The sequence below is a fragment of the Diplotaxodon limnothrissa genome, linkage group LG9 (assembly GCF_057381915.1).
Source record: "Diplotaxodon limnothrissa isolate DT_005_m linkage group LG9, D_limnothrissa_male_GT1.1, whole genome shotgun sequence".
Taxonomy (NCBI): Eukaryota; Metazoa; Chordata; class Actinopteri; order Cichliformes; family Cichlidae; genus Diplotaxodon; species Diplotaxodon limnothrissa.
In genome coordinates, this window is record NC_140604.1 from 717,789 (window position 1) to 732,395 (window position 14,607).

The window sequence follows — 14,607 nt, forward strand, 5'->3', positions numbered from 1 at the left end:
ATCTACGTTTTTAGAATCATTTTAGATTCAGATCTTAAATTTGACAAGCATGTAAAAAAGATTGCTAAGACGGTCAAGGCTGATCTGAGTTGTTTTAAGTTAATTTGGCACTTTATACCCACTTCAGCAGCTCAGATGTTTATGCGTTCTATGATATTCTCTCATTTTTCATATTGTATGACAGTTTGGACCCAAGCAGCACCAGTCAGCCTGTGGTGTCCTTATATCTTTAAAAATAATGGATAAAAAATCTGTTCAGTGGCATCATTGTCACATTTTAAAGAAATATTGCTACTACTTAGTTTTAAGAGTTTTAATCATTTGTGTTTTCTTAAATGTATAAATAGGATGGCCCCAGAGTGTCTCAATAGAAACATCCAGAGACCAGATAGTAATCGTATTACCAGGAGTAAGGTGAACAGCAACTGCAAGATGTCATATCGCAGATCTGCATTCGGTCAGTCAGCTTGCCATCTGTGGAACACTTCCAACCAAAATCGAATTGATTACAGACATCAGATCCTTTACATTGAAGCTTAAAGTGTGGTTAAAGGGAAATGTAGTCATTTCAACTAAGGATTTTAATTTAATTTTAATTGTCTATTAATTAATGTAATTGCATTTATGATGTAATTTGGTTTTATTGTAAAATGTATCTATTTTGATTGTAAGCCCAACAAGGCACAGTTATTGACAATTAGCAATAGCTATAAACGTACGTGCGTTACTTTCATGTTTGTACTTGGACTATGTTAAACTGCACTGTCCCTTTTAAATATATATATGTATGTATGTGTGTGTACACACACACACACACACACACACAGGTGTGATGATGACTACAGTGTGCAGGTCGTAGGTGGAGGAGCTGACAGGAACCGCTGGGTGATGGTTTTCTACTGAACCGTAACCATGTCATCAGTCGGTCAGCCTGCTCAGTGCTGCCACCGTCATCGTCACTCAGGGTTAAACCGCGCCCCCAAAAGTCCGGAGAGTGCACGCGCACTGTTCAGGAGAGGGTGTTCTTCAGAGGTGACAGGTAGGAGCGCGCGAGTCCTCACCAAGCGAACTGTTAGCAGGCTAACAAACATTAGCAGTAAAATGTCACATTCATCACCTGCAGTCAAACTCTAGTTAGCAGGCTGAGCGAGGCTAATGGATGACAGCTTAGCTAGCTACCTGCTGCTAGCTCGGACTCGTTGAACAAAGGCGATGTGGACTGAAAGTTTCATCTATAATCCACATTAATTTGGTTCTGTTCAACGGAAACCGCATCCAAAAGGTTCTGCTTTACTATGAGCGCATTTCGACTTTGACACAGAGCAAAGAACTGTTTATAATAATAAGTTGTAATAGTAGCTGTGTGGTCAGGAACGTGAGACATGATGAGCTCATGTCCCTCCTTCTAGAATTGAAATGTAAATACAAAATGTTTTATGGTATAAAAATATCCTTTGTTACAAAATAGCAATAAAAACACAAGGCGTTAAAATGTTTCAATTATCCAGAGTTACTGAAACATTTTATTGCAGTTCCGTGGATTAAAAAAAACCCATAGTAATGAAATAACAGTGTTAGAACAGATAACAGCTGATATTCTTTATGTGTGCGTGCATCAGTGCATTGATCATGTAGAAAAGCCCCACTTACCAAATGTACCGGTCCAGCTAGCTTTATACTGTTGTTGGGGTTCGTATTAGTTATAGGTGCTGTTTGTATTCACATTCAGCAGAGTGCTTTTCACACCTAGTTTTAGTTTAACTATAATAACCCTAATATGCTGTTGGCGTTCTCGTCCACAGACATTGCTGTTGTCCATCATCATGAATGTGTATATTGATCTCTGCCATTCACTCGGGTAAGTTCAAGTTTCCCAGCTTTCAGTTTAGAATCCAGCGTCGAGTCGTCCAAAAGCTGTGACAGAATGACAGAATATCCCCACGGGGGTGAAAACATACATAAAGCCTGATTGTTTTAGTCATTTTTCGGCTAAATCATTAATGTGCGCCTGCTGTCAGCTCCAGTTCTTCTAAAGTGACCCTTTAATGAGTCCTCTAGCAGAGCTGTGGTATTTGGTACGAGGGCACGTGTCAGTCAGCAGTGTACTTCACTCTGGCTTTCGCCTGGATGTAGAGGAAAGTTTACCTCGGGGCCCGCCCACTTCCCTTCACCTGTGCTGATTCTCCTTTAGTCACTGTTGCTCTTGTTCACTGCAGAGTTCATTATGTATATCGCTTCATTCCTGCCATTCGGTCCCTGTTATGAAACACTTCCTGATTCTTCTTTGGACAGTTGTTTCAGAGCATGATCTAAACGAACCTTAATAATTCATGTGGAATCAGATGAAACGAAGAACTGAACAAAAACCTGTTTCCACTGTAATTCTACTGTAGACTCTACTGTAGACTCTACTGTAGATTCTACTGTAGACTCTACTATAAACTCTACTGTAGACTCTACTGTAGATTCTACTGTAGAGTCTACAGTAGAGTCTACAGTAGTTTATAGTAGAGTCTACAGTAGAATCTACAGTAGAATCTACAGTAGAGTCTACAGTAGAGTTTATAGTAGAGTCTACAGTAGAGTCTACAGTAGAGTTTATAGTAGAGTCTACAGTAGAATCTACAGACTCTACTATAAACTCTACTGTAGACTCTACTGTAGACTCTACTGTAGATTCTACTGTAGACTCTACTATAAACTCTACTGTAGACTCTACAGTAGAGTTTATAGTAGAGTCTACTGTAGAGTCTACTATAGACTCTACAGTAGACTCTACTGTAGACTCTACTGTAGATTCTACTGTAGACTCTACTATAAACTCTACTGTAGACTCTACTGTAGATTCTACTGTAGACTCTACTATAAACTCTACTGTAGATTCTACTGTAGACTCTACTATAAACTCTACTGTAGACTCTACTGTAGATTCTACTTGCTCATGGCTTTGTGTTATTGAACATCAGCTGAGTGTCAGTAGGAGCCTGAGTCAGTGTGGGACGATATTCTGAGGTTTACATTGTGAGTTACAAATGAAGGGACAGTGCATGTAATGTTAAGAAATAACTAGTAATATTGTAACAAACTGCTTCCTATAATAATAATAAGTGTGTTTCTTTTTAAGAAATCATTTGTTTAGTATTGAAGAGCACTGCTTATTGTGAAGTCCTGAGCTGTGTTATTCTCTGTGTACGGGGATGATTTGGTTCCTGTGTAAACTCTGTTTAGTGTTGTGCGTTTCCCTGAGCTTCGTCTTGTGTGTTTGCCTGACTCCGTGTCGCCCGTGTGTGTCGCTCGCCCCTCCGTCTGTCTCGTCTCCATGTTTGGATTCCCTCTCTCTCCCTCCCGTGTTGCTCTCCTGGTGTTTCTTGTCGTCTCGTTGCCTCCCTGTTTTATCCCTAATGTTATGTCAGGTGTGTGAGTCTTAGGCCCGCGTCTCTGTGCTTCCTGTTTTACTTTGACAGTCTTGCGTCCCGTGTTCAGTGTGTTCTGTTTTGTTCCCCTCTGCCTCATCGCCCCTAATTTGTCTCAGCTGTGTCCACTTCCCTCATCACCTCCTGTCTGTATATACTGGCTGTGTCCCAATTCAGGGTCTGCACGCTTGAAGTACGCGCAGTACGCACGGTTCGTACTATAAGTACGAGAAGTGCGGAAGTGAGAGGCGTGTGAAATGGGACGGTCTGGCCTCCGTCACGCTGTTCAGGTTGCCTAGCAACCATGATACTAACCGCGAGAAACGTTACATACAGCTTTGTGTGACAGAAATGAAGGAGAAAATGTTTTGTTTGTCTTTCATTTTTGTCATGACATCACTGTGATTAGTTGAGTATCTGAGGCTGAGACCACGGGACTGTAAACATGATTGTTGGGCTTCATTTCTGTGCTGAACAGTCATTTAAGATTAGCTAGTAAATAACAATTAGCTGATGTTGTTCATGAGACTAAAGTCATCTCACTGTGGTAATGTAAATATAATATAGCCAATATTATATTATTGTCAGATTATTATGAGATATATTACAGGATATATTACAGCAGTGAGCTTGAATTCTGGGTCAAAGATTCAAGTTGCAGTTATTTATATTTCCTATCACCTTAAATCTTCAGTCAAGGACGAGTATCTTTGACAGTGCATATATAGATGTATTATATATAAGAGACAAATATTGTTCATTTAATATGTTGGCATTACTAAATTTGGCTCAATGCTTACATACATGTGTAAAAAGCAAATGTAGGAGCTGTGATAACTGTGTCTGATAGAATGAAGAGTAGACTGATATATGAAATATTCCTTTATTGGGTGAGAAAATCAGACCATGTCATAACTGCTGTAAGTCACACAGAATAGATATCAGAGCCTTAAACAGGCTGACGTCTGCTAAATGGGTCAAACTGGGCAGAAAGTCTACAAACACATAACATCCTTATAGAATATGATGTAACACTATAGATCAACTTAGCTCAGAATATATAAAGCATATAAACAGTTACAGCAATATGATGCAACAAACACAGCAGCTACTGATCCAAAATACTCAAAGCTTCATAGAACTGAAACCAACATTTATTTTAGCTCCATTCTGCTGCTGATACAGACTTTAGGTTTCTGAACATTAAACTTGTTGCTGCCTTTCATAGTGTGTAACTTGAAGGCCCTGAGTACTCTGAGTACTTTCTCCCACACTGGAAACACTGGGATGATCACATTATGTGAACATTACCTAATAAGACTGATTCAGCACAGACAGTTATGTTAAACTTTCCTAGCAGTCCTTCACAAACAGGGAACAGTCTGTCTATTCTCTCCATCTGTCAGCTGCTGCTGGCTCTTCCTCCTCCTCTTCCTCACACACTGCTGAGTTTGTCCTGGTGGATCATCAGGGCTGCAAAGCCTCACAGATGATGTGCAGCAGTGGGTCCCTCAGTCTGTCCTCACTCTGGACACTTGCAGTCGTCACACATGGAAATCAAATGTGTGATAAGCTGCAGGATTCAAACACAAGTGTAACTTATAAACACATGTTCATACTTTTATTCCACAATCAGAGAGAAAGAAACAGAGAGAGAGTGCAGGACAGACAGACAGGTGACAGTCTCAGGTGTACACACTGCTACACAACAGCACCAGAGAAGCAGGATTTAGTGTTTGTGTTATTACGAGTGCTAAACAAGAAGAGTTCCAGATGGTGCAGTGGACACATGTGTGACTGCTGTGATTAAAGCATCTTTCTTTCAGCTTAACGAGTGAACCGTCAGCTCGTTCAAACACACGTTAAAGTCCGTTTGGCTCGACACCACCGAACAGAGGCAGCAATATAACACAGCTCACATTAACAGTGCAGTGAATCCTGCTTGTGCCGTGATGTTCAGGACTGCAAACCGAGCAGCATCACTGACTTTCAGCTTGTTGTGTTTGTGGATATATGACTGACTTTAATTATCCATAAATCATCAGAGTCTCTGTACGATTAAGGTCGACTATATATATATGTAGAGGCTTTAAAACCAAGTAAACACTGAAAGTACAAACATCACTAATGTTGCACAACTCTGCCAACATGTGGCCAACAGTAATGTTTTAATTTTCTTCGTTATTAAACATTCGCACATAAATAAGTGACGTCATATTCAGTACTTACTTTTCACAGTTCACTCTTCTGCCGCTCCCTTCTGCCGTATTTTGCAGCAAAATTATCCACACCCACCGCCGCACTATGAACTGTGGGATATATGGGACCACGAAGCGTGCACCGGACCACGCTTGATATTTGGGGAACTCGACGGCGCATTTGGAGTATGCGTTTGAAGTACACTTCGAATTGGGACAGCCGTCGTCGCGTGGCGGTGACGTAACCGCACTTGAAATGCGTACTTCAAGCGTGCAGACCCTGAATTGGGACACAGCCACTGTGTGAGTTTTCCGTGACCTTTGTCATCGTGTCCATGGTTCCTCCGTGTCTCTTCTTTTTCCCGCTGGTGTTTCCGAGGTTTTTCTAGTGTTCCAGGCTTTTACTTTATGTCCTTAGTTCTTCCAGTTCAGCCGTTCCTCTGTTTAGTTTATTTATGCATTTTTCCCCGTTTGGTGTGTCTGCCTTAATAAACGGGACGTCTTTCGTTTATTTTTCCTGTTTTCCTGGTGTGGATTTGGGTCCTCACATAAACAGTCCAGACGATCTGCAAGTTGTGACAGTTGGTTGCGTTTCTAAACTCAGCATCAATAATGATGACATTATTCTAAATGTAGGATTTCTAGTTAAACCTTAAGACTACCATTAGTCACTGTGCAAGTATACTGCTTTATATAAATGCAGATAAGTGTAATAGTTAAATTAAGTGAGGAATATCCTGCACCACAGTGTGAGTCTTAGTGTCCATGTGGAACAACGTAACTTAAAGCAGCATTTACCAAACTGTAACTGTAACACTCCATCCACCCTGCCAATGCTGATGCACAGATAAATAAGTACTTGATGGCTGTTCAGAAGTAGGCGTTTAAACTGCATAGAAACATGTTTTTAGGTTTATCAGCTGCGCTCTAAGTCAGAACACAGAGACAGGGTCAAAGTCTTTATTGCAAAGCAGCCCAGAGGATATTGTAAGAATATGCTGGGACTGTGGAGTGAGCAAAGCTGGGTGGTATATGGTCTGGTACTTATCTACTTACGTTAGAGGGTGGTAGCTGCAGGGATAAGGTACAGGAAAGAGTTATACCTACACTTATATCTATTATGGCCACTTCTGCAGGCTTCCCGGGTGGTTAGCATCTTTGCTACATGCTGCCACACGCCTCAGGAATGACCACGCCCGTCGCAAGAAGGTCTTCCGTCTTCTGCAGAGGAAACTGGTGTGTACTTTAGTAGCAACACGTAGATGTCTTTACAGTACTGCGTTCTCTTACCACAGAACAACAGCACAGTATATGCTAGTGTTTGACGGGGATCCCATATATGCACATAAGAAGAGGGGCCTGGGAATCGATCTCAGCATTGCAGAGAGTTGACTGAACCCCTTCTGTTCAAGCATGGTTGTCCACAGTGGACACAGAGAAGACAGAAAGAGGAGTAAAAAAAGCCATGTCTGTCTACAATGGAAACATTTACATTCTTCAAAGAGTGACCTTTGACCTTTAGATGCAGATGTACAGCTTCTATGTTATTATTATTAGAATTCATTTTTAGTCTGACGGACATATTGAGTAATGTTAGAAATACAATTGATTGCTTTCAAATTCAAATGTCTCCTGGGTCATTATTTTAACCAGACAACAGGCTGGTCTTCACAGTCTTGAGCAGGTGAGGTCCTGGAGCCTAGAACAGGTGTGCCCACAGGAGGCGGAGATAAGAGTCACTGAAACATTCAAAGAACAATTGGTGGATTAGTCAGTTACCAAAATAATCTTTACCTGCAGGCATAGCTTCCAGTAAACTCCAATGTTGAGGACTTTCTCCTCACTGTGCAAAGCAAACTTTTATTGTTTGAGTCTGCCCTGGTGAACTTTCTGTTTCTATCTACTGAGCTGATGTGAACAGTGAAGGCTTCTACTACTCTACATCCACCTATCTGTGCCAGTGGCTTGGTGCTGTACTTTCCAGGTAAAGGTTGGCTACGATGGGTGACACCGGGGAGCCATGGCACATGTTTGTGTCTGTACTGTTTTGTTCAGCTCATTAATGACAATAAGCAAGGTTTTCTCCCAGTGGTTACAGCACTCCCCAAAGCTTTGTGCCATCAGAAAATCTCCTGCAGACATTCATGTAGAGATGTTTCAGTCATGACAGACTAATACTCACACTGAGTCCTCAGATATTCCAAAGCCAGGCAGGATATATAACCATTAGAAGAAGCTGAAGGAGTCTTCTGCAGAGGACAAAGTGTGGACTTCATTTCATCACGATTCAATTCAGGACAAGGAAACTGAGACTGAGACTGGGTGATGAGTGGTAACTGCTCACAAACTGGTCTTCTGTGTTTACAGGTGGTCCCTGTCATGAAATACATTGTATTATTCTATCATCTTTATCATATAACTCCTGTCACCCCCGTCCTAGTTTTTTAACAAGGTTGGCGTGAAGGAGGGGGATCAGTGTCAGCCTACCTACGTCTACCCTAAAGAGGTGAAGATGTTGATACGGTCTGCCTTTCCAGAGGACATCTGTGACTATCCAGATCCCTGCCATGATAAGGTGAGTGTAAACCATTCTTCATTGCCTAAATGCTCTATCACCAAAGACAGGTTTGTTTTCCCCCAAAAGTTGGTTCTGTTCTTGTGGACGAGGAGTTTTCAGCACTCATCTAAGTGACGTCTTCAGTCTCAGCTGACTGCTGGTTTCCAGCCTTATAAACATCTACGTTTGCATAATGAGCTAAACTGGCACCACTGGGTCGTGAGCAATGTTCCCTCTAAGCTGCGCGCGTGCGCAATTGTGCACTGCTGGCACGGTCTCTGCGCACAGAAAATCTCTGTAGCGCACAAAAATAAAAAATCTAACCTGAATTGAAATGAAAATAAATACGTTAGCAGTTGATTGGATGGAAAGCTTCAGTTCATCATGAGGCTTCATCTCACCATCACTACTGTGCTTGTACCCTGCGGATGAGCTAGGAAGCAGTAACATTAAACTCCACAGAAAGAGTGGAGGCACTGTATGGATCGTTGAGTGACTTCCCATCAGTCGCAGTTATTGTGCAAGGCTCTTCCAGCAGCCACCAGGCCCAGGATCCTCCAGCAGCCACCAGGCCCAGGCTCTTCCAGCAGCCACCAGGCCCAGGCTCTTCCAGCAGCCACTAGGCCCAGGATCCTCCTGCTCCACCAGGCCCAGGATCCTCCTGCTCCACCAGGCCCAGGATCCTGCAGCAGCCACCAGGCCCAGGCTCTTCCAGCAGCCACCAGGCCCAGGCTCTTCCAGCAGCCACTAGGCCCAGGATCCTCCTGCTCCACCAGGCCCAGGATCCTCCAGCAGCCACCAGGCCCAGGCTCTTCCAGCAGCCACCAGGCCCAGGATCCTCCAGCAGCCACCAGGCCCAGGATCCTGCAGCAGCCACCAGGCCCAGGCTCTTCCAGCAGCCACCAGGCCCAGGCTCTTCCAGCAGCCACTAGGCCCAGGATCCTCCTGCTCCACCAGGCCCAGGATCCTCCAGCAGCCACCAGGCCCAGGCTCTTCCAGCAGCCACTAGGCCCAGGATCCTCCTGCTCCACCAGGCCCAGGATCCTCCAGCAGCCACCAGGCCCAGGCTCTTCCAGCAGCCACTAGGCCCAGGATCCTCCTGCTCCACCAGGCCCAGGATCCTCCAGCAGCCACCAGGCCCAGGCTCTTCCAGCAGCCACTAGGCCCAGGATCCTCCTGCTCCACCAGGCCCAGGATCCTCCAGCAGCCACCAGGCCCAGGCTCTTCCAGCAGCCACTAGGCCCAGGATCCTCCTGCTCCACTAGGCCCAGGATCCTCCAGCAGCCACCAGGCCCAGGCTCTTCCAGCAGCCACTAGGCCCAGGATCCTCCTGCTCCACCAGGCCCAGGAGCGTTAAGATGCCGCCTAAGAGGAGCAACGTTAATGAGGAGGAACTGGAGGACATAAAGAAATCCCTAAACTTTATGTCTGAAGAAATAACAACAATTTCCAAACAACAAAAACTGATACTCAATTTAATGGATGATATTAAAGAACTAAGAAGGCAGAGCGAGGAAAAGGACAAGAAGATTGCTATGCTGGAAGGACGGGTGTCAGATCTGGAACAATATTCAAGAGTAAATGATGTGATAGTGACAGGACTGGAAACCAAGCATCAGACATACGCACGGGTAGCAGCAGCAGAGAGAGGGGAGCCACCCGAGCAAGAGCTACGCTCTTTGGAAGAGCAGGTAATGGCCTTCTTTAAAAGCAAAGGTATAGAAATGGACAGTAAAAATATTGAGGGATGCCATCCTCTTCCGAGAAAAAATCAAATACCTGCCATTATCATTCGTTTTGTTAATAGAAAACAGAAAAAAGAACTGCTCAAGCAAGGAAGAAAGCTAAAAGGTACAAATGTTTATTTAAATGAACACCTAATCAAGAAAAATGCAGACATTGCAAGACAAGCAAGAATATTAAGAAAACAGAAGAAAATACAGTCAACTTGGACGTCAGACTGTAAAATATTCATTAAGTTAAATGGAACACCAGAGCAGGCTAAGGTTCTAGTCATCAAAGAGATGACTGAACTAGAAAAATATAACTGATAAATGCAAAGCAGTGCTAAATATGATGGGACCGTCCAAGTGCACAACCAACGCAGATGTCTGACAATTTTCAACTAACAACTCATATAGATATTGAAAATAAGACATTGATGTATGACAGCAACATAGATCCTGATTGTAATTTCTTTAACAATAAGACAAATGAATGCAATTATTATACAAATGAGCAACTTAAAAAGGAATTCAAGGTAGAACAGGGTATAACAATGGTTCACTTTAATAGTCGAAGCTTATATGCAAACTTTCAATCCATCAAAGACTACATAACACAGTTTGAACAGCCATTCAATGTGATAGCCATATCGGAGACCTGGATAACTCCTGGAAAAGAAGAAGACTTTAAAATAAATGGATATGAATTCCTTCATGTAGACAGGATCAACAAGAAAGGAGGTGGGGTGGCACTTTACATTGATAAAAACCTAAAGTACAAAAGAATGGGAAGAATGACAACTGTTATTGATGGAGTGATGGAATGTTTATCAGTGGAAATAAGTATAGAAAAAAGGAAAAACCTAATTGTCAGTTGTATATATAGAACACCAGGATCTAAGATTGAGATATTTAAGGATAATATGGAGGACTTATTTACAAATATAAATCAGAAAAGAATGTTTATTTGTGGGGACTTTAATATTGACTTATTGAATCCAAATCATAATAAGAGTACAGAAGAATTTATTGATTCCATGTACAGCATAGGTTTATTTCCACACTGTAAAAACTGTGATTGGGGTTAATTAGAATCTAATAGGAGAGTAATAGTAATTATTACTCAGTAAAAACGTGTATGAGTAGTTTTAATCAAATCTAAGCAAAATTCAACAATTTTGAGATGTTCAGTTATTTAAATTTACACAGTTTTGTTTGGGGTAAATTCAGCAATGGTTTGTTGAGTAGATTTAAAAAAAATGTTTGAGTACTAAAAAAATTTAAGAAATCTAATAGATTTAACTGATGAAAGCATTTTCATTTTAATCATTGTACACTTCCGCCCATAATCCTTTGTGCCACGTGCAGGACACACGCGCTTCATGAGTGGACGTCTCCATTTTGTCAGAGGTAAGACTTCTTAATTTGTTCAAATATAAGACACGGTTTAAACAATAACGTATATCGGTTTTGAGTAAAGGTTTTAAACAGTATGATACGTCGAAATTTTATTAATAATCATCACTGTAATGATAGTATCGTATTTTTACACAAATGGCAGTTAGTGGACTGCTAGCACAAGGTCACTTTCCAAGCCTTCACGACTGTGTTACTGAACAGCTTTAACTAACCACATGTTTTACCGTAATTAAAAAATATCAACGGTATATTCCGATGAGTTTTAACATCTTTCATCCACGTTTAAAAGTTCATGAAAAGGTTTTGCGGTCAGTTGTGAGTGATTTTGTCAGCCACAGTCAGTTTTTCGAACTCCAGTTTCCAATAATGGCGGCCGCTACTAAGTTTTAAAATTACTCTTAGTAATCTTTCTGGGTCACAAAATAAACTTTTAACATATTTTCAGGCGCGAAAGTAGCTGTGTAAACATCAAATATCTGCTCGGTTTATCAAGATATCGCATGTTTGCAAAAGTGCTTCGACGTTTTCGGAGCATCTGCTACCCACCAGCTCGATAGCAAGCCGGGAGCTCGAGGGTCACTGAAGCCGCTGAGAACGGCACAACTCCCGGCACATCATTTTCAGATCACCGCGGGGTTTCGCTACTCAGTTTAAACGTAATGTATAAGTCACTTAGACAACCTAAAAATGTTATTGTTTGGTTTTTTTCAGTGTTTTATTTGTTCGTGAGTAAATCGGTTTGGCTGAGATTAAAGTTATTAGATTAGATTAGATAAAATAAAACTTTATTAATCCCCCGGGTGGGTTCCTCCTTGGTTTTTACACAGCTGACTAAACATCAAAAATGATAATGTTGCTTTCCTTTCAGGTAATGGAAGATCCCTCAACTTAAATTCACCTGATCAGCATGGGATTGAAGTTGCAGGCTATCATAGCCAAGGTATTTTCCACAGACATTTCAGCTTGGAATTTTATTTAAAGAATTTTTTTGTCAAATTTCATTTGCATGGTGCACAGCTCCACTAATTTGTTTGCATGTTTTTGTCAGTGCAAGAGGACGCCAGGACGTCACTGATATAATTAACAACACAATTATGGGTTTCATGTTTTAATTGTATTTTAAATACATGTCTATTCTTAGTAAAAAAAACAAACAAAAAACAAACAAAAAAACACAAGTACAGGTATTGCTGGGTTTTTGTTTTGTCCCAAGAAGGAAAAACCCTTTCTGACGAACATAAACTAAATTAGATAAAAAAAACTAAATGACTAAATTAATGTAATTTACTAAAACGACACATTTAAAGATTGAACCTGTCAAGCATGTTGACAATACCTTTGTGTTGACTGTCAGCACCCAGGCATGTGCATTAACATCAGTTAATTATCGCACATAATGCTCCATGTGATGATAATTTGATATTTAACAGGTTTTTTTAATACTGCCAATTCTCACAGTTTTGTCTTAATAAATGGTCACTTATCTGATGGTAATTTTTGGAATTCTTGCTCATTTTCAGTCACCAAGCAATCCTAGCAATAACATAACCAGAAATCTGGTTATTCAGTGCTTGATGGTGTACCTTGGGGAGTCCATTGATCAACTGATCAAAGAGTACAGTGTAAGTGTTGAAGTAGAAACATTATTCTGTTTTTGTTATTCATATGTGTTTGTCAAGTTTCAAATAATTTGAGGCATTATCATGTTTTATTTGTCATTCAGCTACAGGATGTGTCCAGGAAATATTTCATGTGTGCAACTACAGTCAGAAAACCCATGTGTTTGTTGTTTCAGGATGCTGATGAGGATGGTGTGTCACAAGATCTTTCTGAACAGAGGATGAAAATCTACAAAATCAAGGCTGTTGGATCTGAGGAGGATGACATTGGCATTGTGCTGGAGGGTGTGAGAGTTATGCCTGCTCTGGGCAATTTTCCAAGAGCATGCGCAATGCTGGTTGGATTGACATATGCAGTCGATCTTGCCTATCCCAAAGAGCTAAAATACACCTTGGAAGTATTCCAGAAACTTTTCCTTGAACTGGATTGTGCTAAGCTCTCACCAAAAGTGAACAGCCTCAAGAACAAGTTATTGGCTTAAACGAGGACTCTGAAAGAATGAAAGGGAAGTAAGCTCACTGAAAACCTTTGGTTTGTCTTTGTTAGATGCAGCTATCTTTTCAGTTTTTAAGTTAATTTCATCTTATTCATATCTTACCCAAATGACCTGCAATGTGTCAGGCTGTATTTGTGCTCTTCATTTTAATTTTGTTTTTTATTACCTACAAGTTTCTTAGGAATATTCTGTTTGAAAGGCAGCAAATTGGAGGAATCACTAGTGAAGCTTTTCTTTGTTTATAGTGTATGTTACTATAAAACATTGGTTTAAAACAACTTTAAAATTTAACAGAAGTGCAGTCCTGTAGCTGTAGAAATGTTACTTCCTCTTACATGTGTCTTAGATTTTCTCAGGTTAAACATCCAAATTGGGATAAAAGGTTGATTTACATTATTGATATTCCATGTACATGAGTGAAAAACCTTTGTTCTACAGTTATATTGAGTGATTCAATTTAACAAAAGATTGACAAACTAAAGTTTTTGTTTGTCAATCATAAATAAGTAACAGAGATAAAGGAAACGGTAAAAGATATTCAAATTTCAGGTTCATGTTGATATTACAGTCTAAAGATTAATTTCTTTTTTACAAAACTGGTTTACATTCATGCAGTTTATGTTGCTGTTGCTCTGTACACAAAGCTGTGTGATAAACTGTTTATGACACTAAAACAAATTTACAGCAGAGGAATGTATTTAGGAGATCAGGAGATTGTTGATGAGAATTCAGTGTATACGAGCAGAAAAATGTTATATTATAAATTACTGTGTTTTATTTTCCACAATAAAACAAATTACTGTTTTGATGTTTTCTTTGTGAAATTGATTCATTTTACTCAGAAAATAAGTAAAATTCATTTCATTTTCTCTTATTATTCAGTCATTATTTTTAAGGTTTATTTGGAAAATTATTGAATCCAATTTGAGTTTTACTGAAAAAACAAGAAGATTTCATTTCTTTGTAATGGATATTTTAGGAAGTTTTTACTAAACCTTTGCCAGATAGTTAGTAAATTCAAAGTAATTTTTCTCAGAGACTTATTTCATATCAATTATTTTTTTTGGTAAAGTTGGGCAATTTCAACCTTCAGTTTGAGATTTTGACCCTAAATCCAACACATATTTACAGTTTAATTCTATTAATATCTACTTTTGTTTTCTATTTGAATTTAATTAAC

At 40.4% G+C, this 14,607-nt stretch overlaps 1 protein-coding gene across 1 annotated transcript in view; it reads left to right on the plus strand.

The window, feature by feature from the left end:
* The first annotated feature begins 1,823 nt into the window (after positions 1 to 1,823).
* The window catches only part of LOC146624948 (rho guanine nucleotide exchange factor 4-like), a 119,858-nt gene continuing 107,074 nt past the window's right edge, over positions 1,824 to 14,607 (plus strand). The window contains exons 1-3 of the mRNA XM_085361861.1: positions 1,824 to 1,858; positions 6,748 to 6,847; positions 8,052 to 8,186. Of these exons, the coding sequence (XP_085217987.1) occupies positions 1,824 to 1,858; positions 6,748 to 6,847; positions 8,052 to 8,186 (270 nt within the window). The remainder of the gene's footprint in view (positions 1,859 to 6,747; positions 6,848 to 8,051; positions 8,187 to 14,607) is intronic.